Source organism: Sorex araneus, chromosome 6, assembly GCF_027595985.1.
Source record: "Sorex araneus isolate mSorAra2 chromosome 6, mSorAra2.pri, whole genome shotgun sequence".
Lineage (NCBI taxonomy): Eukaryota > Metazoa > Chordata > Mammalia > Eulipotyphla > Soricidae > Sorex > Sorex araneus.
In genome coordinates this window covers 20167412-20194116 of record NC_073307.1, presented here as the reverse complement: position 1 = coordinate 20194116, position 26705 = coordinate 20167412, and the positions used below count along the sequence as shown (strand labels likewise).

At 39.6% G+C, this 26705-nt stretch overlaps 3 protein-coding genes across 3 annotated transcripts; all 3 read left to right on the top strand.

Moving 5' to 3' along the window:
• Positions 1 to 1732: 1732 nt before the first annotated feature.
• On the top strand, positions 1733 to 5555 carry LOC105943100 (protocadherin beta-10-like). Its single transcript, XM_055142794.1, has one exon. The coding sequence runs from the start codon at positions 2076 to 2078 to the stop codon at positions 4491 to 4493; it is 2418 nt and encodes an 805-aa protein (XP_054998769.1). The 5' UTR covers positions 1733 to 2075; the 3' UTR covers positions 4494 to 5555.
• A 6837-nt stretch (positions 5556 to 12392) lies between these two features.
• LOC101552468 (protocadherin beta-12) lies at positions 12393 to 15065 on the top strand. The gene has a single exon (XM_055142796.1). The coding sequence runs from the start codon at positions 12658 to 12660 to the stop codon at positions 15055 to 15057; it is 2400 nt and encodes a 799-aa protein (XP_054998771.1). The 5' UTR covers positions 12393 to 12657; the 3' UTR covers positions 15058 to 15065.
• A 3493-nt stretch (positions 15066 to 18558) lies between these two features.
• On the top strand, positions 18559 to 21862 carry LOC129405698 (protocadherin beta-14-like). The gene has a single exon (XM_055142797.1). The coding sequence runs from the start codon at positions 18685 to 18687 to the stop codon at positions 21079 to 21081; it is 2397 nt and encodes a 798-aa protein (XP_054998772.1). The 5' UTR covers positions 18559 to 18684; the 3' UTR covers positions 21082 to 21862.
• The last annotated feature ends 4843 nt before the right edge of the window (positions 21863 to 26705 follow it).

The following is a 26705-nucleotide window of genomic DNA, read 5'->3' as shown; positions in this document are numbered from 1 at the left end:
CTTGGGGGACCATATGCGATGCTGGGGATTGAACTCCGGTCAGTCACGTGCAAGGCAAATGCCCTACCTGCTATACTAAAGGCAAGTGTTTTGAACCATAGGTGGCCCTAGAAATATTTAACAATCTGTTTTATATCTGAATTTAAAAATCAGAGGTCTGTGATAGGTTTTTAGTGTCTAACAGTTGTATCCTATTAGCTGGAAAAAGAGAAGTCATTAAGCCAATTTATATGCTTTGTCTTTAATATTTAACAATTTATGTTTGGATTTTCTCCCTTTCCATATAAAGCATCCCTTAGTTTAACTACTATAATTTGCTTTTTATATGAAAAATATTTGATTATTACATTGTGCTCACTTTAAATTTTTTGCTTTATTTAAATGCCCTGCTGTACAAAGTGGTTCATAATACAGTGCTTTTATAATACAGTTGTTATGGGCATTCAATGTTCCAACACTAATTCCATCACCAGAGGGACCATCTTTCCGCTATTGTCCCCATTTTCCAAGCCACCTTAGCAGACACAAAATAACTTTAGATCATTTGCTAAAACCAAATGGCTAATGAAATTATCAAAATTTATCTCTGTAAAATAAATTTTGTGAAAATTGTTGTATCTCACCATGGCGTCATTAAGTCCTTAGATACTTTTCCTATTTATATAGGAAAAATACTTCTCAATACCAGATCTCTAGATAAAATTATATATGAGGAAAATGTTATAATGCTGTTTGTACTTTCAATGATGTTAGGCTAGATGTTAGTTATATCTGTTCTTTACATGATTTATAATGCAGAGAAAATAGATCACACTAAAATTAAAGAGGAAGTTGAAATAAATTTATTCACTTTAATTCTGAAAGTAATTTTAAAGCTAATGTAAGATAAAAAGATATGAATAAAATGAAACAGAAATTAAATGGAATAAAGGAAAGAACACAATTTTCTAAAAAAATACAAAGGCCTGGAATACAGTTTCATGTCCTACTCACTACAGTTTATTTATGTCTTAGTATCACAAACATTTTATGTCATACTTACTGACCATAGAAGAGTAAAACTTAGCTTCCAATCTAAAGTAGCCCACATTAAAGAAGGGCAGAATATAACAAAAGATGAAGCAACAATATTTATAGGTTGATCACATACATATGTTCTAATGGGAGCAGAGAGGAGATTCAGCTTAAAAGCTCCTTCTGCAGTACACAGTGATAATTATATTTAGACAATGTAATTTTAATTTGAATAAACTTGCTAAAAATGATGTGAAGCAAGGTTCTTTAGTCAGTTTTTTAATGTTCCTCTGCCCAATGTTTCCAAAAATGTAAAATCTATTATCCTGTAGTTCCAGACCTTGCCATGATTTTTCCATTGCTTGTAATGTTTGAGAGTGGTATCAGAGTGAAAGGTCTTGTACAGAAGTAATTCTAGCACAATGAGATGGAAAGACTTAAGTGCTAAAAACTTCTTTTTAAATGGCTGATGTGATAGTGATAGCAGATAAGGCACTTGCCTTGCCTGCAGAACCCAGATTTGATCCCTGGCACACCATATTCCCCCCTGCCCCCTTCCGTCCGAGCCCTTCAGGAGTTAAGCCTAAGTCAGAAGTCCTGAAAAACACTGGGAGTTCAAAAAAGAATTTTTTCCAGCTGTTGATATATTAATTTACCCTATAAAGCAGTGGAAAATTTCAATTAAGTGAATGGTCTCTTTCATTCATTTTTATACATACTTTACAAAATAAATTTTAAAAATGAAATATTAAATGAACCACTAAAGAGCAAATTTATATATATGGTCAGGCATGGATAAATTTGATAGTTAAGTGAGTCTGCTGGATGCCACGAGGTGGCGCTGCAGGCTTAAGAGATGGTGGAATAATTCAACTGGCAATGCTGCAGAAGTCACAGACAAAAAAGGGAAGATCTCGGAAGGTAGACGGAGAAAAGCTGGAGTGACCCAAGATTGAGCAAAGAAAAACAAACCAGACCCCTACTACTGCAAGGAGGCGATCTGGGTTTTGTGATCGCTGTTCTTTCGTGCTGGGAGCTGTGGTTGCGATCAATTCTGATATATGACAAGATCAGGAGAAGCTATGGAGTCTGGAGGTTTGCACTGCAACAGACAAAGGCAAGTCCTGTTTCTCTTTCTTCTTGGGGGAGTATCATTGGCAAGTTCTGAGTTTGGACGATATTCAGTGACAGAGGAAAGAGAGAGGGGATCACTTGTGGCCAATCTCGCAAAAGATCTGGGTTTAGGGGAGCAGGAGCTGATTGCGAGGGGAGCCAGGGTGGTTTTGGATGATAACAAACAACACTTGCTCTTAGATGCTCACACTGGGGATTTGGTGACAAATGAGAAACTGGACCGGGAGAAGCTTTGTGGCCAAATTGAGCCCTGTGTGCTGTATTTCCAGATTTTATTGGATAACCCCTTTCAGATTTACCGGGCTGAGCTAAGGATCTGGGACATAAATGATCATTCACCAGTGTTTCAGAACAAAGGGATGGTTTTAAAGATATTAGAAAATGCAGCTGAAGGGACAGCATTTAGACTAGAAAGAGCACAGGATTCAGATGCAGGAGTTAATGGTATCCAAAACTATGCTATCAGCCCGAACTCCTTTTTCCATATTAAAATTAGTAATACTGAAGAAGGACTTATATATCCAGAACTAGTGTTGGACAAGACACTCGATCGGGAGACACAACAGAATCTCGTTTTAACACTCACAGCAATGGATGGAGGGTCTCCACCCAGGTCTGGGACAACCATTATACACATTGTCATTGTGGATGTCAATGACAATGCCCCAGAGTTTTCTCAGGCAACCTATGAGACCCAGGTTCTGGAGAATAGCCCAGTAGGGTCCATCATTGCTAAAGTTTCTGCAAGAGATAGTGATTCTGGAATTTATGGAAACATATCCTTTTCAATTTTTGAAGCTTATGAAGATATTAGAACAACCTTTCAAATCAATCCTTTTTCTGGGGAAATTATGCTTAAAGTGTTGCTGGACTATGAGCTAATAAAGTCTTATAAAATAAATATACAAGCAATGGATGGTGGAGGGCTTTCTGCAAGGTGTACAGTTTTGGTAAAAGTATTGGACACCAATGATAATCCCCCTGAACTCATCATGTCATCAGTAGCCAACGATGTGCCTGAGAATTCCCCTGATACTCAAATAGCTGTTTTTAAGATTAAAGATAGAGACTCTGGAGAAAATGGAAAGATGATTTGCAACATTCAAGATAATCTGCCTTTCCTTCTAAAACCGTCTGTGGAGAACTTTTACATATTAATGACAGACGGAGCACTAGACAGAGAGAGCCAGGCCGAGTACAACATCACCATCACAGTGACAGACATGGGCACCCCCAGGCTGCAAACACAGCACACCATCACAGTGCTGGTGTCAGACGTGAACGACAACGCACCCGCCTTCAGCCAGCCCTCCTACACCCTGCTGGTGGGCGAGAACAACAGCCCCGCCCTGCACATAGGCAGCGTGAGCGCCACCGACCCCGATGAGGGCAGCAACGCCCAGGTCACCTACTCGCTGCTGCCGCCCCAAGACCCGCAGCTGCCGCTCGCCTCGCTGGTGTCCATCAACGCGGACAACGGGCAGCTGTTCGCGCTGCGCTCGCTGGACTTCGAGGCCGTGCGCGCCTTCGAGTTCGGCGTGGGCGCGTGGGACCGCGGCTCGCCCGCGCTCGGCAGCCAGGCGCGCGTGCGCGTGCTGGTGCTGGACCGCAACGACAACGCGCCCTTCGTGCTGTACCCGCTGCAGAACGCGTCGGCGCCCTGCAGCGAGCTGGTGCCCAGGGCGGCAGAGGCGGGCTACCTGGTGACCAAGGTGGTGGCGGTGGACGGCGACTCGGGCCAGAACGCCTGGCTGTCGTTCCAGCTGCTCAAGGCCACGGAGCCCGGGCTCTTCAGCGTGTGGGCGCACAATGGCGAGGTGCGCACTGCGCGGCCGCTCAGCGAGCGCGACGCGCCCAAGCACAGGCTGCTGGTGCTGGTCAAGGACAATGGCGAGCCGCCGCTGTCGGCCAGCGTCACGCTGCACGTGCTGCTGGTGGACGGCTTCTCGCAGCCCTTCCTGCCGCTGCCCGACGCGCCTGCCGACGCGCCTGCGGACGACCGCCTCACCGTCTACCTGGTGGTGGCCTTGGCCTGCGTGTCGTCGCTCTTCCTCTTCTCCGTGCTGGCCTTCGTGGCCGTGCGCCTGTGCAGGCGGCCTGGCCCTTCCGCGGGGGGGCCCTACCCGCTGCCCGACGCGCACTTCCCGGGACACCTGCTGGACGTCAGTGGCGCTGGGACCCTGTCGCACAGCTACCAGTATGAGGTGTGTCTGGCGGGGGGCGCTGGCACCAATGAGTTCAAGTTCCTCAAGCCTATCTTGCCAGATTTCCAGGATCACGTTACTGGGACCAATAGTGAAGAAAACCCCACATTCCGCAATAGCATTGGATTTAATTTTCAGTAAAGGTTTCTTTTATGTTTCTATGTACTTTTGAATTATTTCACTATTATGATTTTAATTTAGTTTGATGGTTCATAGTTTTTAATCACTTTCATTAAGCCAAATTTCAATTACTATTTTTGCGTTGTTATATTTTTATTTATATTTTGCATTAATTTATTTTAACTTCAATTTTCATGACATTTTTAAACAAGACTAGTAAGGCTTAATACTTTCAAAATGTACAGGACTGTTATTTCTTATTTTAAAAACTGAGAGTTTTGATTATTCTAGTATATTCTGTATACTGCATTTAATTTCCTTAACTACTTGGAACCTCCATCATGTATGAGAGATGCACCTGTACTTTTGTTCATATTTAGTCTCATTTTCTCTTTTCATGCTGTGCAAACTTATCTAGTATTTAAAAGGAAATATTTGTTACTCTGCTGATGATAAGATGAAATGGGTCATTTTGAGCTATATTGAACTCCATTAATCTTATGCTTATATTGTTTTGTCTTCTTTAAATATGCTACCAATGACCTGATAATATTTTACATTTTTTAACCATAGCCTATCCTTAGTCTATCTTCATGTTTGTCCCAAATTTAAATATAATTTAATAAAATGAATGAGGACATAAAAATATTTGGAATTTTGTGATGTTATTATTAGAATATATTGTTTAATTTAATACATTTATTTTTCAACTTTATTGGGAGTTGTCACTTCTAGTGACTCTCATGGTTTACTCTTGTTCCATGCTTAGGGATCTCTTGTAGCTGTGTTCTGTGGACCATATGCAGTGGTAGGGATTGAACCAGGGTCTGTGACATGTAAAGCAAGTGCCCTGTAGTATCTTCCTAGCCCATAAATTATTTTTATTTTAAAATTTAAAAATAAAGTTGAACTAAGAATCATAAAGAACTCTGGCAGAAATTTCCCTGGACTTCATTACTAAAATACAGAAATCCAAGACCTCATATCTCTTAATTGTCAGCAATGTAAAACATTATCAAATGGTTCCTTTTTAGCAGGTCTGACTTTGGGGGAAACTCCAAATAATAATAGTGAGTTTTTGTTGAAATATTGAAGGTAATCAAAGTAAAGTGAAATCTATCAGCTACACAGGTGGGGGGTGGGGGGAGGTATACTGGGGCTCCTGGTGGTGGAAAATGTGCACTGGTGATGGGATGGGTGTCGAGCATTGTATAACGGAGACTTAAGACTGAAAGCTCTGTAACTTTCCACATGGTGATTCAATTTAAAAAATTGTTCACTCAAAAAAAAATCATAAAGAACAGTCTCCATTCCCACTTCTTCAGTGCTTTTTTCAAGAATGAATCTCAATATTTCTTTTTTTATTATAATGTAGGAGCACTACTATTTATTTAGCCATTGATTAAGCTGATTGAATTGTGCATGAACTCCACATTACTTTTTTTGAATCCCAATATTTCTAAGTAATATATTTTGACTGCTATCTTAATATTCTGTTTCATACATCAATCAGTTATTTCTGTAATTAAAGATGAGTCAACTTTCTTACTTTGTACCAATCAAATTTACACATTGCACATCACCTTTTCCCAATACAGCCATTTAGATATTGTTCAAAATAACTACTGGGCTAGAGCAATTTTTCAAAGGCTGGAAAGCATCCTTTGTATGAGAAAACCCTGAGTTCAATCCTCAGCATCACATGGCCTTCTAAGTACCACCAAGGAGCACCCCTCCCAACCATCCCCCACCAAACTATTCAGAATTATCTATAGTACTCAGGATATTTCAAAATATACATTAGTGTAATATATTTTTATTTTAAAAATCACTGAGAATTTCTGTATTTTACTTTCTTTTTACTGGTATTATTTCTATTACCTTATTTGAATTAACAAGCTTTCTTCTTAAAGGTGAAGTATTCTCAGGTAACTATTATATTTATTTCCTAAAGTTCTTTACTATAAAACTAGGGTTTTTTTCTCTTCATTACATACCTACATTGGTTTGTTTTACAAAATTCATTACATTTTTCTCTATTTCCTTATTAAGCTGACATATCTCTCAACACTTTCATTAAAATGTAGATAGGGAGGGGCTGGAGTGATAGCACAGCAGGTAGGGCGTTTGCCTTGCATGAGGCTGACCCAGGTTCGATTCCAGCATCCCATATGATGCCCCAAGCACCTCCAGGAATGATCCCTGAGCACCGCCGGGTGTGACTTAAAAAAAGCAAAATAAACCTTTAAAAAATGTAGATAGGGAGCCGGAGTAATAGTACAGTAGGTTAGGACATACACACTATTATATATGGTCTCACAAGCACCACTAGCAGTGATTCCTGAGTGCAGAGCCAAGAGTAAACCCCAAGAACTACTAAGTATGGCCAACCCCCCAAAGAAAACAAAAAACAAACAGAAAACCAAAACAGTGATGTAGAGGAGGTGAAATTCTTAGAGATTTTTGTCTTTTAAATATATTGTTTTTATGTAAATATATATTTAATATTATTTATATATATTATATATTTAATATAATATATTTAAACAATATTTTAAATATATTGTTTGTCTTTTAAATAATTTTTCCCATTATATTAATCATTTGGGTATAAAATTCTAGATTGAAAATATTTTTTCTCAGATTCTTTAAAGCAGTGTTTATCTTAACATTTGCTTATATATTAGTTTAGAAAATTGCTTAAATTTTTATTCCTATGCTTTAATGTCACTTTTTTTCTGGAAGTAGTAGAGACTTTCCATTATTTTAAAAATTAGTTTAGGCATGAAGATATAGTACAGCAGACTTGATAGTACATTTGCAAAGAGCTGATTTGGGTTGATTCCCTGCACCCCCTATGGTCCCCAAACCCACTAGTAGTGATCTCTAAGTCAGGAGAAAAGCACCACCAGGTATGGTCCCAAGCCCCCCACAAAAATTGCTTAGCATTGGCATTTTGTGTATTTATATGGTCCTGTTGGTGTGTGTTGTTAATGTTTAGATCTTATTTTTGCTTTTTGGGTCACACCTGGTGATGCACAGGAGTTATTCCTGGCTCATGCACTCAGGAGTTACCCCTGGTGGTGCTCAGGGGACCATATGGGATCTGGGAATCGAACCCGGGTCGGCCATATGCAAGGCAAATGCCCTACCTGCTGTGCTATCGCTCTAGCCCCATAGATTTTAACTATCAATTTTTACAAATTTTCTTGTATTTTCATCATAATTTTTTCTTTGGGTCTTCTATGCTCAATTTTACAAAACTGTGAACTATATATGGCAGTGGTAGGTGACTACTTCTAGCTCTGTTCTGAGGGCTGCTCTGGCAGTTCTTGGAGGACCATTAAGGCATATGCTTTAATCCCTGTATTATTTCTCTGGTCTTATTTATTTATCAGCATAATCATAACCTCATTAATTATAAATTGGATCCCTGGTGTGAGATTTCTCTAACTTTTTTTTTGCTTTATGGGTCACCCCCAGTGGTTCTGAGTTCTTACTCCTGTTCTGTGCTTGGTGATCACTCCTGACAGGATTTGGAGGGTCAAAATTGTGCCAAGGATCAAACCCAGGTCAGGAGTGTGCAAGTCAACTAAGTCAAAATCTCTACCTGCTGTGATAATACTCTCAATTGTTTTTATTTGCTGTCTCTTATTTTAGCATTTTGCAGTTTATTTTAAGACAAGTTTTGAGTGATATTTATGAGGTGTCTTTCTTAGTATGTGTTTCTCATCTCATCTTATTATATAGACTTATAAATATTATATCTTTGCTCATTGGTAATTCGTTAAAGTAAAATTAATTATGCAAAAAGGAATGCAGTATAAACTACTATATGACCATTCAAAATGAGAATCCAGAGAAGATTTTTTCCAAGACTATATACCTAGTAAGGGGTACTTAATCTCTTTTTATATTACAACAAAAATAAATACTCTTTAAGTTGTTATTTCGGTTGAATGGGTAAATGCATATATAACACTTATAACAATCAGTAGCACCATATAAATTCTTAACAACTTGTTGTTTGATTTTATTATTCTTGTAATATTAGACTTTTAAAAGGCTTTCCCCATTTTCTCCATTATGTGTTTTCTCCTGTTCCTTTTTGCTCATTTTAAATTTATAGCATGTGGTATGAATTTCCTCAAAGCATGTGGTCCTCAGATATCTTATATATGACAGTGATGAGATGTAAGTGCTCATACTTAGTTATTTATGAATATCATGAGGCCTATAATGGCACTTTAGTGTAATAATTCTAGCATAGGGTTATTTCCTTAAGAGACTCCCCACTGTAGCACTGTCACTGTCATCCTGTCATCCCGTTGTTCATAGATTTGCTCGAGCGGGCACAAGTAACATCTCCATTGTGAGACTTGTTACTGTTTTTGGCATATTGAATACGCCATGGGTAGCTTGCCAGGCTCTGCCGTGCGGGTGGGATACTCTTGGTAGCTTGCCATGCTCTCCTAGGGGGATGGAGGAATTGAGCCCGGGTCAGCCATGTGCAAGGCAAATGCCCTATGCGCTGTGCTATTGCTATTTAATATAGTAAATATAAATTTAATGTAAATGTAAATATAGAAGTAAATGTAAAATATTTAATTTAGTAAAAGTTCTTAATAACTGCCATAGTACTGAGCCTTACTATATGACGGTGCTGCATTAAGTTTTCTACTGATAATTAAGACACCTAGAATTCACTGATCTCATCAGTCAGGTACTGCCTGACAGGTGATAATTCTCCATGAGTTTCTTATGTTCTGGTTCATCTTGAAATAGGGACAGTTTTTACTTTGGGTTGTTTTTTTCAAGAGTTCTTGTATAACATTGGAGGATGGAGAAATTGGCTTCTACCAGAGAAAAAGATCAAAATACTATCTGGCCATTATTTTTAAAAAAAACAAACCCTGCACCCTGTAATAAAAAGATGAGAGTTCCCTACTATCACTTCTGTCTGCAACAAACCCACTATATATACAGGTGTTACCTGGCCCTCATAGCTTTGCCGTGTGGGGAGTGAAGCTAAACAGCATAGTCACAAAACCTCTGGCTACTGCTTTTGTTGTATTTTAAGTCACTGTCTCTAATTCTGCAGTCTTTTCACTTTGCAGAGTAAGTCATTAACTTATAAGTAAAGGGGCTGGAATGATAGCACAGCAGGTAGGGCATTTGCCTTGCACGCGGCTGACTCAGGTTCGATTCACAGTATCCCATATGGTCTCCCAAGCACTGCCAGAAGAAATTCCTGGTCTGTGACTTTTTTATTTTCCAGGTTAAAGTTGTATTGCGTCTTCTAAGTAGGGGGAATTAGGTATGGGGCCAGACATATACCTGGTGACCCACAATCAAAGAATATTTCATGAAAAGGGATTAGAAATCATATGGTTCAAATACATTTTTTGCCCAATACCTCTATTTCAGTTTTATACTTCACATTTGAACTAAGCGCTGCCTAGGGTCTCGAAAATTAGATAGTTCCACTTATTACACATAATGAACTATTCTCTAACTTTTTGTAAATTTCTGATATATTCTCTGTGAAGTGAGTATACGAGAAAACAACTTTCATATACATAATTTTGACACAGGAATGCTTTACATATTTATACTAATTGACCTTAGTAGTTGATTTCTCAAAATCCTGTACTGAAATGAGATTATATGGGACAACTCCTAGTTTCTTATAAATATCTCAAATTTTCATGGCTGGAGCGATAGCGCAGTGGGTAGTACATTTGCCATGTATGCGGCAGACCCAGGTTTGATTCCTTTGTCCCTCTCAGAGAGCCCGGCAAGCTACCAAGAGTATCCAGCCCGCACAGCAGAGCCTGGCAAGCTCCCCGTGGCATATTTGATATGCCAAAAACAGTAACAACAAGTCTCACAATGGATATGTTACTGGTGCCCTCTTGAGCAAATCAATGAACGGGAGGACAGTGCTAAAAAAATCTCGAATTTAGGAACTGTTAACTTCGCTGCTCACCCATTTGCTTTCTGGCAAGAAATATATGTGTTCATTTGTATATTCTAAATATACAAGCTGTGAAGTTCTAATAATATTTCTTATTTTTTTATCATTTTATTGGGTTTTTAAAAGGATGGAGAATAACTGTAGTTAATCAACCTTTTCCATTTCAATTCAATTTCACTTGAATTACTTTTTAATTTCTACTGACTTCTCAATAATCCCTCTATTCTACCTTTTAAAGGAATGTGAAATAAACTTACATTTTAAAATGTAAACTTGTGGGGATGGATAGTACAGTGAGTAAGGTATTTCCTAGTGTATGACTGACCCAGGTTTAATCCCTAAGATCACATCTTAATTGACTTTAGTTTCATCATTGATTTCTTAAAATCCCCTATATCCCACCAGGAGTGATCTCTGAGTTCAGTGCCAAGAATAAGCCTTTGTTTCAAAAATCAAACAAAAACTAAACTTTTGGGAACATAGTACAGCAATTACAATGTATGTCTTTCATATACTCAACCCAAGTTTGATTTCTGGCACCATATGGCCTTGAAAGTATAATAAGGTGTAGCATAGCCCCAGAGGCTTCTATCTTTGCTGGGATGGTCCTGTTGCCAAGTAGTACCACATTCTTGGGACCTGGAATTGAACTGCTGGCCTGGTTGGTCAAGTATATCTAGCAGTAGCTCCCAGTCTCCCTCAACACTGCTTGAGAACTGTTAGCTTGGCTTAACCCTCCCCACAGAAAAGATATAAACTTGTTAGATACCTCCTCCATTCATTCTTTTTTTGTGGGTGAAGGCCAAATCCATCTGAATTCAGCATATACTAATGGCTCTGTGAACAGGAGCACTTCCATGGTTCTTAAGAGATTATATGGGGTGCTGAAAATCAAAATCAGGTCAGCTCTCCATGCAAACCAAGTACCTTACTCACTCTATCTTTCTGGCCCTTTATTCATTCTTGAAGCTTTTTATATCTCATAATCTCATATATTGAACATAATTGGTGATCTCCCTACATTGATTCTAATCCCCTCATTATGTAGCAGCCATGTATCTAGGTAGAATTTAAACCACCCAAGATTAATAGGTATCCTCAGACAGGATGAAAATAAAGCAAAGATCAAAGTTAGGTTTTCATACTCTTAAACTAAAATTTTTAACCCATAACTCTAGACCTATTAAAATAATGATGATTTCAGTTGTAGTTTTATGACTTTATAGTTCTAATTTGGGTAAACTAAGTTTTTATTTTATTATTAGGAAAGAGAATCTCACACTTTTTTCTTCCTATCCTGAAACAGAAAGTGTGTGACCATCGTTATAGTTGGAGTACATATTGGGAAGCAGAAGGAAGCCAGATTTAGGAATAACTCTAGTTTAAAGGAAACTAACGTGTCATATTAAATTTTTGTAAGTTAGGATGAAATTAAGTAGGTGAAATAAAGTCAGACTGTGTCTCATCAAATTTATACTTCATTTTCTCCCAGTTCACATTTCATTGATATCAAGAAAACCTACAGAAATTCTTTCTGACACTGTAAGAGCTATCTATGTTCTATCTCCTGCTTAATCCATTTTCACACCCTTTGAGGACTTCTGAAACAGATCATACACACCTTCTATTTTCCCAACCACTTAAAGATAGCCAAATGGCTATGAAATTTTGTTCATTTTACCAATAATAAGACTCTCCATCTTTCCAAATTTTATTCCAACTTTCAATCTTCTCAAAATATTGTAAACTCCTGTGGGCAAGGAATCATATCTTATATCTGGTTGCACTGAAAGTGGGGAGAGATACATAGAATGCTGGAAAACAAATACTAACAGTTTGACAAACTTAATATAAAGTAATTTTATGGATGATGGAATATATTTCTAAATACTTAAACACAAACATAAGGGAGGACACTTATGTGAATAGAATACAAAGATGACTTTCATCAAACTCTGAAAATCTGTGGAGACGCATGGTGGCGCTGCAGGATAATATCTTGGGGAAAATACTGTGCTTGGATAACGTCCTAGAAGTTACCCAGTTACATACAGAGCATTGGAAAACAAAGAACAAACCATGATGGAGCAAACTAAGGCTAAAAAGGAGAGATAAAAATCAGGTTCTAGTGAGAAATCAGAGGGATATTTCACAGAACTGCGAAACTGAACTGAAGATACTCTGCAGGAAGCCTTTGGGAAAGCAGCTATGGAAATCAGAGAGAGAGACACTCTACGGATAAGGCAAGTCCTGTTTCTCTTTGTTTCACTGGGAATATCTCATGCAGATGCCAAGTCTGGGCACTTTTCTGTGGCAGAGGAAATGCAGAGTGGGAGCTTTGTAGGCAATTTAGCAAAAGATCTAGAACTAGAAGTGAGTGAACTGCTTTTAAGGGAAGCTCGGGTGGTCTCCAGTGATAACAAACAGTGTTTGCAGCTGGACCTAACCTCTGGGAATTTGCTTTTAAGTGAACCGATAGACCGGGAGGAACTCTGTGGCTCCACAGAGCTGTGCGTGCTGAATTTTCAGGTGTTAATGAAAAATCCCTTGCAGCTTTTACGAATTGAGCTCCAGGTCATGGATATAAATGACCACTCTCCTGAATTCTTAGAAAAGGAAATGCTCCTTGAAATCCCGGAGAATAGTGCTGTTGGTTCTGTGTTCTTATTAGAGAGTGCAATGGATTTAGATGTGGGAGTCAATGCACTGAAAAACTACACAATAAGCCCTAACTCTCATTTTCATATTAAAATGAGAATACATCCAGACCATAAAAAATACCCAGAATTAGTTTTGGACAAAGCACTGGATTATGAAACACAATCTGAACTCAATTTCATCCTCACTGCTCTGGATGGTGGGTCTCCTCCCAGGTCTGGGACTGCCACAGTTCGGGTGTTGGTTGTGGACATTAATGACAATGCCCCTGAGTTTGAGCAGCAGTTTTATGAGGTGGATATTCCAGAGAACAGCGTGTTAGGCTCACTAGTAGTCACTGTGTCAGCTTGGGATATAGACTCGGGAAAAAATGGAGAAATATCATATGCCTTTTCCCATGCATTAGAAGACATTCGCAAGACATTTGATATTAATCCAAAATCTGGAGAAGTTCGTTTAAGGGCGTCCTTGGATTTTGAAGCAATAAAATCGTACTCAATAATTATTCAAGCCACAGATGGAGGAGCACTTTTTGGAAAATCGACAGTCAGAATTCAGGTGACAGATGTGAATGACAATGCTCCTGAAATCTCAGTATCATCAATTACCAGTTCAATCCCAGAAAATTCGCCTGAGTCTGTTGTTATGGTTTTTAATATCCATGACAGAGATTCTGGAGACAATGGAAGAATGATTTGTACAATTCCAGAAAACCTACCCTTCAAACTAAAACCTTCAGTCGAAAACTACTACACTTTGGAAACAAAAAATCCACTAGACCGAGAGAGCCAGGCGGAGTACAACATCACCATCACAGTGACAGACATGGGCACTCCCAGGCTGCAAACACAGCACACCATCACAGTGCTGGTGTCAGACGTGAACGACAACGCCCCCGCCTTCAACCAGCCCTCCTACACCCTGCTGGTGGGCGAGAACAACAGCCCCGCCCTGCACATTGGCAGCGTGAGCGCCACCGACCCCGACGAGGGCAGCAACGCCCAGGTGACCTACTCGCTGCTGCCGCCCCAAGACCCGCAGCTGCCGCTCGCCTCGCTGGTGTCCATCAACGCCGACAACGGGCAGCTGTTCGCGCTGCGCTCGCTGGACTTCGAGGCCGTGCGCGCCTTCGAGTTCGGCGTGGGCGCGTGGGACCGCGGCTCCCCCGCGCTCGGCAGCCAGGCGCGCGTGCGCGTGCTGGTGCTGGACCGCAACGACAACGCGCCCTTCGTGCTGTACCCGCTGCAGAACGCGTCGGCGCCCTGCAGCGAGCTGGTGCCCAGGGCGGCAGAGGCGGGCTACCTGGTGACCAAGGTGGTGGCGGTGGACGGCGACTCGGGCCAGAACGCCTGGCTGTCGTTCCAGCTGCTCAAGGCCACGGAGCCCGGGCTCTTCAGCGTGTGGGCGCACAATGGCGAGGTGCGCACCGCGCGGCCGCTCAGCGAGCGCGACGCGCCCAAGCACAGGCTGCTGGTGCTGGTCAAGGACAATGGCGAGCCGCCGCTGTCTGCCAGCGTCACGCTGCACGTGCTGCTGGTGGACGGCTTCTCGCAGCCCTTCCTGCCGCTGCCCGACGCGCCTGTCGACGCGCCTGCGGACGACCGCCTCACCGTCTACCTGGTGGTGGCCTTGGCCTGCGTGTCGTCGCTCTTCCTCTTCTCAGTGCTGGCCTTCGTGGCTGTGCGCCTGTGCAGGCGGCCTGGCCCTTCCGCGGGGGGCCCCTACCCGCTGCCCGACGCGCACTTCCCGGGACACCTGCTGGACGTCAGTGGCGCTGGGACCTTGTCGCACAGCTACCAGTATGAGGTGTGTCTGGCGGGGGGCGCTGGCACCAATGAGTTCAAGTTCCTCAAGCCCATTCTGCCCACCTTTCCGCTGCAGGACACTGGCGAAGCAATAGAGGAGAATCCTTCATTCCGCAATAGTTTTGGTTTCAGTGATCATAATTAACTCATAAATTTCCTTTGTGCTTTGTTGATGTCAACTCCATGGTATTTTTCCCAGCTCTGGTTAATTTTTTCTTTTTATGGCCACACTAGTTGTTGACCACTACTCCGGGCTCTGGTAACACTAGGTGCTGGTTAGGGATCATGTGGTGCCAGGAGCACCAGATCTTCCTGTAGGAAGCCTGGACTCAGCATGTTGAGCTCTCTCTGGCCCCAATAGGTCCTGTTACTTTAGCCATAGTTTCTTCTACAGCACAGGAACTTGCTTAGCTTGATGGATTTCTAGTTATCTTAGGTTTTATTTTGCCAGTGGAGCCCAATCATTAAAGATATCTTGAAATTAATATGGAGTGGTCTGCCTATAGTTCTTTTGTGAATTTTATGAATTCAGGCATAAAATTAAGATCTTTAATTCATTTTGTGGTAACTTTTATGTATTTGAGTTAGTGGTCCAATTTTCCTTTTATTGCATTTGGCTAATGATTTTCCCCACATAAGCATTGTTACACTCTTTTCTCCACATTATTCTCTTGAATCCTTTGTCGTTAACTGTCTGCTCAAACTGGTCTACTTTACAAATAGTCTTGACTATTTGAGGGTGTGAGTATGGTTTTATACATATTTTAGTAGGGTTTGTTCTATGTCCCTGAAGAATGACATTGGAATTTTGATAGTATTGAATTTGTTTAATGCTTTGGGTAGGAAGTCATTTTAATGATATTAATTTTTCTATTCCAGGAGTATGGGATATGTTTTGTATTATTTTTTTCTTTTTTTCTTTCAGTAGTGACATAATTTTTTAATGAATGTCTTTCACAACTATTGTTGATTCTTAAGTACTTAAATTTTTCAGTGCAATTGTAAATGGAATTGTGATTTTTGTCATTACTTACATATAGTAATGTAATTGATATTTTGTATATTGATTTTGTATCTGGAAGTCATACTACAAATGATTATTTTTGTTGGTTTTTACCTTGATACTGGGGAATGAACATAGGGCCTCACACATGCAAGACAAATTGCTCCACTGCTGAATTACTTTCTTGGCTGCGAATTATACACTTTAAGTGGGGAAATCCTATGGTAAATTATATCTCAGTAGTACTGCTAAAAATGAAAGTGGAAGTGATTCTGGGGCTGGAGTGATAGCACAGCGGGTAGGGCGTTTGCCTTGCACGCGGCCGACCCGGGTTCGAATCCCAGCATCCCATATGGTCCCCTGAGCACCGCCAGGGGTGATTCCTGAGTGCATGAGCCAGGAGTGACCCCTGTGCATCGCCGGGTGTGACCCAAAAAGCAAAAAAAAAAAAAAAAGAAAGTGGAAGTGATTCTAACATCAGTCCAATAAACTGGACCTTCCCTTGTCTGTAATAGGGAATGTGGAAGTGCAATTCAAGCAATTCAGGCAAAAAAATCTAAGACCCAACATAAGAGATATAGACCAAGAATATGTCGCTTGCTTCAAGGTTTTCCAGATATATAAATGTGTCTTGTCTATTTCTGGAAAGAGTTATATTTCCGGACTCTAATAGAGAGTGGTCAGACTGTCAGTTAAGATGCCCAGAAAAAAGCAGCCAACCAGTTCTTCTAAAATGTATTGCTAAAAAGAAATTTTACTCATGCTTCAAATATCTGGTTTAAATTTAAATCCCTCAGATCATGATTCTACTAATTTCCTAGCCACAAACATGTATCTTTGACAATATCTGTAGTTATAGCCTTCCTTTTCTACTGAGTTCCCTTTACACTAAATCTAACCCCCTTATATGTTGTCAGATCTAAGCTTTTAGGGATTTGATTAATTATATCTTCAATTCTATATCTTAATTTTCTTCATTTTTACTGAATAACACAAACTAGCCTGTAAAATACTTTTGCTTGGGTTCAAAATGCCATCGAGTCTAAGTTTTTCAGATTCTAATACATTTATATTAGTCAAATTTCTTGAAAGACTTTTCCTTCCTTCTCATATTTCATTTAAGTTCAATCTAGTCTTAATCATAACCACTCTATAATAGAGGTCATCCAAGATGTCTATATATGTAAATTAAGATTATATTGCCAAAATAAAGTGGCACAAAGACTACACAGTTATCTTATGAAAGTATGGAGCTCTTTTTTCCAATATAAGTGAGTGGATGGAGCTGCTTTGCTCCTCTGTTATTCTATAACCATTTTTTGTTCCAAGTAATTATTCCAACATTCCCTATTGCAATGTGACAATTCACATTGCTGTAGCTAGTTCCTGGGAAGGAGGAAGCACATCAAGATGTCTCCCAAAGCAGACTCAATAGTGGAAAACATTTTTATTTACATTCATCTATGAGAACTTAATTCAGTTGACTACAATAACTACAGGAAGACCTGATATAGGAAATCTATTTGAATATCCGTTGTTTATGGAAAATTATATTACTATAAAGAAAGGTAAACATTTTTACAAATACCCATCAGAATCCTCCACAGTGATCATTTAAATCATTTTTCTTGAGTTTTTAGAAGGATTTGTTATTGTTGAGATTTGTCATCTCCTTAAAATTATATTTTCTTTTGGATCCATGACTCTGACTTTTGAGCCATTCTTGGTTTTTGAATTTTTCTTTTCTAAATTAGTTTCTCAGAGTTCTGCACTAAGTACAAACATCTCTTTTAGGTATTTCTATATTACCTTTCACCTATGCTACATTGTGCCATATTTAAATTATTTGTCTGCCAAGTAGCATAACCTATGAGCTAAATAAAGTTAAGGATGCTCCTATTTAATATAATTATTTATATTTTTTAAATATATAAGAAAAATAATATTACTATAACTTACTAAAGTCTATATAATATATATGAGAAAAAATACTTTTGTGATTACCCGGGAAATTACCCGAATAAGATTTTTTTCTTCAATTCAGAACATTTGAATAAATTCTTCATCAGGCATCAAAAAACCTTAATTAAGAGCTAGAGAGCAGGTAGGGTGTGACCAACACGATTTCAATACCAAGCATTCCATATGGTACCCCAAGCCTGCTAGGAGTAATCCCTGAGCACAGAGCAAGGAGTAAGCCCTGAACACCACCAGGTATAGCCCCCAAAAAAACACATACTTAACTTTCCTGTATGAACCTTGTTTGGATTCTAATTTTTAAAAGCCAAAAGTAAAAAAAGGAGGTGAATCAAACACAGATAGTGTAAAGTATATGGAGGAATTATTTTAAAATTTGTTGATTGTAATAGTGACTTTTTAGTTATATTCTTAAAAATCTACTTAGATACATTATGAAGTATAATGTATTATAAAGTAAAAGTTAGATCATGGATTTATTACAGAATACTCCAGATGTATTTGTAAATTATTCAGAGATTAAAATTTTTTCACTGAATAAAAAATTCAAAGAGACACATGGTGGCGCTGCAGGATAAGATGAAAATAGTAATGGACTGACACTGAGGGCTTCCTTATTCAGAGGAATAGAGACCATCCACCGAGAGGAAAGAAATAAATGGAATTTCACCTACAACGCAGCCAGAAGGGCTATGTACACTCCAGCTTTTGATTTTAAAAAATCAGAGTTTCTGTGTCCAAAATTAGAGCTGAACTTAATTTTTTTCACAAGAGAGGTTGCTTGAAGGAATCATGAAGAACAGAGAGGCATTCGGTCTGTGGAAAAGGCAAGTCCTAATTCTCTTTGTTTTGCTGGGATTGTCTTGGGTGTGTTCTGAATCTGTGCGATATTCTGTGGCAGAGGAAAAAGAAGTTGGCTTTTTTGTGGCCAATTTGATAAATGATCTGGGGTTAGGGGTAGAGGAGCTGTCTTCACGGGAGGCCCGGGTGGTATCTGATGATAATGAAAAGTATTTGCATCTTGATTTGCTGACTGGAGATTTGTTCTTAAATAAGAAACTGGACAGAGAAGAACTGTGTGGCTCTATAGAGCCTTGTGTGCTGCATTTTCAGGTAGTGTTGGAAAATCCTTTACAGTTTTTCCAGGCTGAGCTGCATGTAACAGATATAAATGATCATTTCCCTACGTTCCTGGATAAGGAAATACTTTTGAAAATATCGGAAAGCACCACAATAGGAACCACATTCTTAATGGAGAGTGCTCAAGATTTGGATATAGGAAGAAACAGTCTCCAAAATTATTCAGTTAGCTCCAATTCTCATTTCCAAATAAAAACTCAAGATAGTGGGGATGGAAAAATATACCCAGAACTAGTCCTGAACAAAGAATTAGATCATGAGGAACAATCAGAGCTCAGATTAACACTCACAGCACTGGACGGTGGATCCCCACCCAAATCCGGGACAACACTGATTCTCATTAAGGTCTTGGATATAAATGATAATGCCCCAGCATTTCCTCTGACACTCTATAAGGTGGAGGTTCAGGAGGACACATCAGTTGGTTCCTGGATTATCACCATCTCTGCTAAGGATCTGGATGCAGGAATTTATGGGAAAATATCTTACACATTTTTGCATGCATCAGAAGATATTCGGAAAACATTTAAAATTGATCCAGTATCTGGGGAAATTCATTTGATATCACACTTGGATTTTGAAGAAATACAGTTCTATGCCATAAATATTCAGGCAACAGATGGTGGAGGACTTTCAGAAGAATGCACTCTTATGGTTAATGTGATAGATATAAATGACAACCCACCAGAAATTACCATATCGTCATTAACACAGACAATTCCTGAGAACTCCTCTGAGACCCTTGTCTCTCTGTTTAGTGTTCGAGACAAAGACGCTGGTGAAAATGGGAGGATTATTTGCTCCGTTCAGGATGACATCCCCTTTTATCTGAAACCGACCTTCAAGAATTTTTTCACTCTAGTTTCCGAAAAAGAACTGGACAGAGAGAGCCAGGCAGAGTACAACATCACCATCACGGTGACAGACATGGGCACTCCAAGGCTGCAAACCCAGCACACCATCACAGTGCTGGTGTCAGACGTGAACGACAACGCCCCCGCCTTCAGCCAGCCCTCCTACACCCTGCTGGTGGGCGAGAACAACAGCCCCGCCCTGCACATTGGCAGCGTGAGCGCCACCGACCCCGATGAGGGCAGCAACGCCCAGGTGACCTACTCGCTGCTGCCGCCCCAAGACCCTCAGCTGCCGCTCGCCTCACTGGTATCCATCAACGCCGACAACGGGCAGCTGTTCGCGCTGCGCTCGCTGGACTTCGAGGCCGTGCGCGCCTTCGAGTTCGGCGTGGGCGCGTGGGACCGCGGCTCGCCCGCGCTCGGCAGCCAGGCGCGCGTGCGCGTGCTGGTGCTGGACCGCAACGACAACGCGCCCTTCGTGCTGTACCCGCTGCAGAACGCGTCGGCGCCCTGCAGCGAGCTGGTGCCCAGGGCGGCAGAGGCGGGCTACCTGGTGACCAAGGTGGTGGCGGTGGACGGCGACTCGGGCCAGAACGCCTGGCTGTCGTTCCAGCTGCTCAAGGCCACGGAGCCCGGGCTCTTCAGCGTGTGGGCGCACAATGGCGAGGTGCGCACCGCGCGACCGCTCAGCGAGCGCGACGCGCCCAAGCACAGGCTGCTGGTGCTGGTCAAGGACAATGGCGAGCCGCCGCTGTCTGCCAGCGTCACGCTGCACGTGCTGCTGGTGGATGGCTTCTCGCAGCCCTTCCTGCCGCTGCCCGACGCGCCTGCCGACGCGCCTGCGGACGACCGCCTCACCGTCTACCTGGTGGTGGCCTTGGCCTGCGTGTCGTCGCTCTTCCTCTTCTCCGTGCTGGCCTTCGTGGCTGTGCGCCTGTGCAGGCGGCCCGGCCCGCCCGCAGGGGGCCCCTACCCGCTTCCAGAGGCGCACTTCCCGGGACACCTGTTGGACGTCAGTGGCGCTGGGACCCTGTCGCACAGCTACCAGTATGAGGTGTGTCTGGCAGGGGGCGCTGCCACCAATGAGTTCAAGTTTCTGAAACCACTTATCCCCAATCTTCCATTTCAGGACACTGGTAGCGATGTAGAGGAGAACATGAACTTTCGGAATAGCTTCGGAGTTAACATTCAATAAGTTAACCATTCAATTTTTATTAACTTTCAGCCCTAGTATTACCGATTGCAAGTTGTGAGTAATTTTTACCTATTCTATATTGGATTTTGGATTGTACTATAATAGCATGCATTATGTTTTTTGTTTTCCCAAGTTGAATTACAATGACTATAAACAATCAATAACTACAACAAAATTTAATTATTTCCTGACATTCATTTATTTGTCAAGGGTACAGTTCAAGTGGTAGAGTTCCTGCTTCATGGGTTGAAAGCCTTGTGTTTGTTTACTTGCAATGCTTATTCCACCCAAGAATTGATTGAAAAATATGTGTAAACATAATTTTATTAAATATTTGCTAATTTTCATCCATATCATGTAATTACTGTTATGAAGACAATGTTATTGTTATTTGATCAGGTGATATTCAGAGTGGATGCCACAATAAATTAAATTACTTTAATCCTTTATCAAAGCAAAGTAAAAAGTTTTAAAGGCTTAATCTCAGTGAAAATTATACAACTTTATCACAATAATCTTTGGAAATTTTTACTCTAAAGGGAAAAATGCTTTTCCCTGTTATAATCATTACTAGAGAATCCTTCTTAGATTTTATTATAGCATATCAACAATGAAATTTATCATAAAATTATCTACCATGTTACAAATAATTGATTTCAGAATAATTTTTACATAATTATTACTGAATTATCTTACTGATGATATTGCAAAAGATGGGTCTAATGTTTTGGAATTTGACATTGCTACTTTGTTTACTATAAATACACTATGCTTATTTAAATTTTGTATTATTTTACTCTGCTTCTTACTAACCCATAGTGTGAACCAAAGTAAGCCCTGAGGAAAATAATCAAAGTCAGAGAGAAAATTCAGAGGGCTGGAGTACATGTTTTGCATGGTAGGAGCCAAGGTTCAATCTCTGGCACAATATGGTTCGTGGGCATTGCAAGATCTCCTAAGTAATGCCAGGAATAGCCCCTGAGCACTGCCAGGCTGACTCCAGAACAAAGAAAATGTACAAGAGTATCAGAGAGATATTATAGGGGTTACAAGATATTATAAAGATATTATAAAGCACTTTCTTTGCATGCAGCTAATCCCATTTTGAATCTTGGGACCACAAGTTCTAAATACCACTATGTGTGGTCCAAACTCCTCACCCAAATACATTAGCACTGTAGCACTGTCATCCCGTTGTTGTCTCCATTTTGAAACTTGTTACTTTTTTGGCATATTGAATATACCATGGGTAGCTTTTCAGGCTCTGCCATGCAGTCAAGATACTCTTAGGCTCTCCGAGAGGTGTGGATGAATCGAATACATTAAATACATTAAAAAGTGAAAAAAATAAAACATCTTCATAAATTGATACCAGGACCCAGAGAAATAGTATAGAGAAGGCTCTTCTGTGCATGCATCCCATACCAGTTCCATCCCTGGCACTTCATATGGTCCTCACTGCCAGGAGTGATCCTTGAGCACAAAGTCAGAAGTAAGCCCTGAGCATCACTAGATGTGACCCAAACCCTCCAAAGAAAAGAAATGGAAAGAAATTAATATCAAACTTTTTAAACCAAATGACTTCATTTCCCTTTAGTACCCATTATTAAGAACACATATAAAACATCCTTAATACATTTGGCCTTTCACAGAGAATGTTATGGTTTATAATATATTATTATATTCCAAATTATGACCCAAATCTATAAGTGCACAACTCAATTGATGATTATAGATAAAGACTTTGATAGCTAAGATTTAGTTTGGATGGATATATATACTTCTATAATAGTTCTAATAAAATTAAATATTATAGTTATATTACTTAAAATTTTATTTGTAAAATTTTATTAGTAAAATAAAACAAATTCAAGGTATTTTTAGAAATCTTTTCTATTTGGGGCCAGAGAGCACAGCAGGTAGGATGTTTGCCTTGTATCAGCCTACCTAGGCTCAATCTCTGGCATCCCACATGACCCCTTAAGGACTGCCAGGAGTATTTCCTGAGTGCAGAGCCAGTAGTAACCTTCGAGCACTGCCATGTGTAGCCTCAAAACAAAATACAGAAAAGGAATATTTTCTACTATCAGCTTTGCAACAAGTATAACTGTTCATGAGAATTCCACTTAGGTAGGCATTTAAACAATACATTTTAAAAATATTGAGGGAAGTATTAGCACAAAAGTGTATAAATCTGTAACTGTACCCTCACGGTGATTCTCTAATTAAAAATAAATAAATTATTAAAAAAAATAAAAAAAATAAAAATAAAAATATTGAGTTTTTGTACTTCCACAAATATACTTAATAAAAATTGTGCTCTGTAAAAATCAATGGAAGAATAGGTAAACAGTGCAGAGTAGAAAATAAAATGAAAAGATAAATGAGTAAAATATCTTTACACCCACCATTACCCAAGATAAATAGAATTTTAAAATATTAAGATTAAAATCCTTATAACATTATGAAGGTTTAATTTTATAAAAACAACAAACACTTCTAACTCATGACTAGACTAAAGCAGATAAACTAACAGATAACAGACAAGAAGAAGATACTTGCTTTAAGTCATTCAAATTATTTGCAGGTCAGCAAAAACATCATGAAAGTAGACAGAAAACGTATCAAGGCGCTGAGAATAAAGTATATGGACATAGACTCAACCCCAGTTCTATCCCCAGTACTACATGGTCCCTGGCATTGCTCGGTGGGGCCCTGGTAGATACCACTGAGGTGACCCTAGTGGTTCCTGACACCGGATGATCTGAAAAGTATCACATTCTTGAGTTCTATCATTTAATGGTCTTATCTTGGTTGACTAGTAATTGCCAAGAGTGGACCAGGGCCCCTGAAAATTGCTTGGGAGCCCATTTTCCCAAAAACTTCCGAAAAGGTCAAAAAGTGAGAACTTTTAAGAAGAATAGTGTAGAAAATCTGAAAATAAAACTTGAAGTGATGCTTAACCTCATTAGCAGGGAAAATGCATACTTAGATACTATTTTATATCCAATAACATTAGTAAAGTGAGAACATTAAGTGGAACATCAGGAAATCACATGTAAACCTATTTTTTTAAAATTTGATAATTTTAATATGCATATACATGCAGATAGTAGCATTTCTTTGGAGAGTTTCACTTAAAATTTTTGCTACATTTTGATTATTAATTCTATTTCAATTTTCTAATAGCAAATTTAATTGTCATTAGTAAAGGTATGATGACTTTGATGATCAAAGCCTCCAAGTATTGTATTTTCTGTTCCATGTCCCCTGGTCAAGCAATTGCCATTACATCAAAGTCAGGGTAACTAGATCCTCTGTTACAAGAATTTGAATCTGAGTGGCACAGCAAAAATACAAAAACATTTGAACTTCCTTTATCCTGGTATACTTCTCTTAATTAATCTGTAAATAATGTAAAGTAACTGTCTTTTTATTTTTCTTTAATTAAAATTATTTGCTTCTTGCTAAAAATATTTGATAATTTTAGTAAAAAATATACATAATTTTCAATATACATGGTATATATGTATATATACTCTACAATCTGCCAATTTTACTTTGGGGCATAAAAGCTTGCAAAAATTATTTCAGTATGATGTACTTATTATAAAATTATATTATAAAAGCATTGTATGAAGGTCAGAGAGGTAGTAAAGGGATTAAAGTGCTGGCATTACATGCAGCCAATCCCATTTCAAACATAAGCACCACATGGCCCCTTGAGTACAGTGAGAAGTAATCCCCATCACAAAACTGAGTAACCATACCAAGTGGTTTTGGGGACTAACTACTCCCTCCCCAAAAGTATGTACATGAGATTGTTCATCTTGGGAAAGAAAAAAGTTCATCTACATATTTATTGATAAAGCAATAAAAAAATGGAATAATTTTGTGAGGAATCATAAAGAGTGGAGTCATTTTGTGAGGAATCATACAGCAATCATAATAAGTGAGCTAAGTGTGCATGCAACCACATAAATAAATCTTAATATTTTAAAAGGAAGAGAAACATTTTAGCATGTCTTATATAATACATATTATTACATTGCTATATAATGTATTTTATAATACACAATATTTTATATAAATATAGGAGGGAGAAAAGTGAGAATGGATATAAGAAAAAGGATTACTAAGGGAGTTTCAGGTACAGAGAGAAATAGTGGCTATAACAATATTTATGGAAAAACATAAACATCACTTGCAACAGGTGTTTAAATTAATTGCAGCATGAGTTGATTTTATCTTGATTAAAGTTGCTTTTTTTTTTTTAGGGGCTGGAGTGATAGCACAGCGGGTAGGGCGTTTGCCTTGCACGCGGCCGACCCGGGTTCAAATCCCAGCATCCCATATGGTCCCCTGAGCACCGCCAGGAGTAATTCCTGAGTGCAGAGCCAGGAGTAACCCCTGTGCATCGCCAGGTGTGACCCCAAAACAACAAAAAAAAAGTTGCTTTTTTAAATGAACATTATTTCTTTAGCTTCTTCAGAAGATCAATGGCCATTCTCCACAAAAGCTGAGTTTACTTAAAATTTGAGGCATTAACGACATCCAAGATTTTATATTTTTAACAATGATGGTATATATTATATGAACCAACACTTCAACTGAAAAGAACTAGCTAACAAGGCACTAATATGTTCCAAGTCAATATTCAAAGGAGGGGGCTGGAGTGATAGCACAGCGGGTAGGGCGTTTGCCTTGCACACGGCCGACCCGGGTTCGATTCCCAGCATCCCATATGGTCCCCTGAGCACCGCCAGGGGTAATTCCTGAGTGCAGAGCCAGGAGTGACCCTTGTGCATCGCCAGGTGTGACCCAAAAAGCAAAAAAAAAAAATATTCAAAGGAAACCCACATAGAGAAATTAACAACAAAAAATTTGCTGTGCCCTGGAACATTTAGAATTGTGGGAATTTTGACAGCTGATGTTGTCCTAACAAAGTGACAAGTTTAGAGAGTATATAATAATAAAAAGGAATTCCTAAGAGATATTTCATCTCTTAGGAATGAACATAATGAACATAACTGGATGAACATAAGGATGAACATAACTGGAATGCATGAACTTTTGTGTGCAATTTAACCTTGAATGTGATTGTTTTTGCTTTTTGTGTCACACCCAGTGATGCTCAAGAGTTACTTCTAGCTCTGCACTCAGGAATCACTCCAGGCGGTTCTCAGGGGACCATATGGGATGCCAAGGATTGAATCCAGCTCGGCCACATGCAAGGCAAATGTCCTAACTGCTGTACTATTGCTCCAGCCCCAAGTGTGATTTTTAACATTAAATTTTATTTAGAGGGGCTGGAGTGATAATTATACAGCAGGTAGGTGCTTGCCTTACACACGCCTCACCCAGGTTCAATCTCTGGCACCCCATATGATCTCCTGAGCACCACCAGGAATGGGAATGATCTCTGAGCATAGAGTGAGGAGTAAGTGCTCAATGAGGAACACTGCCAACAACCAAAATCAATATAAAACAAAATAAAGTTTTATTTGAAGTCACTATTGTCAAGATACTAAGAAAATCAAATTTAGGTCTTTAATAAGAGTTTTCTTTATTTTAATCCTCAAAATATTCCTATAAATAAATCTTAGGTTTTTGGACAAACACTA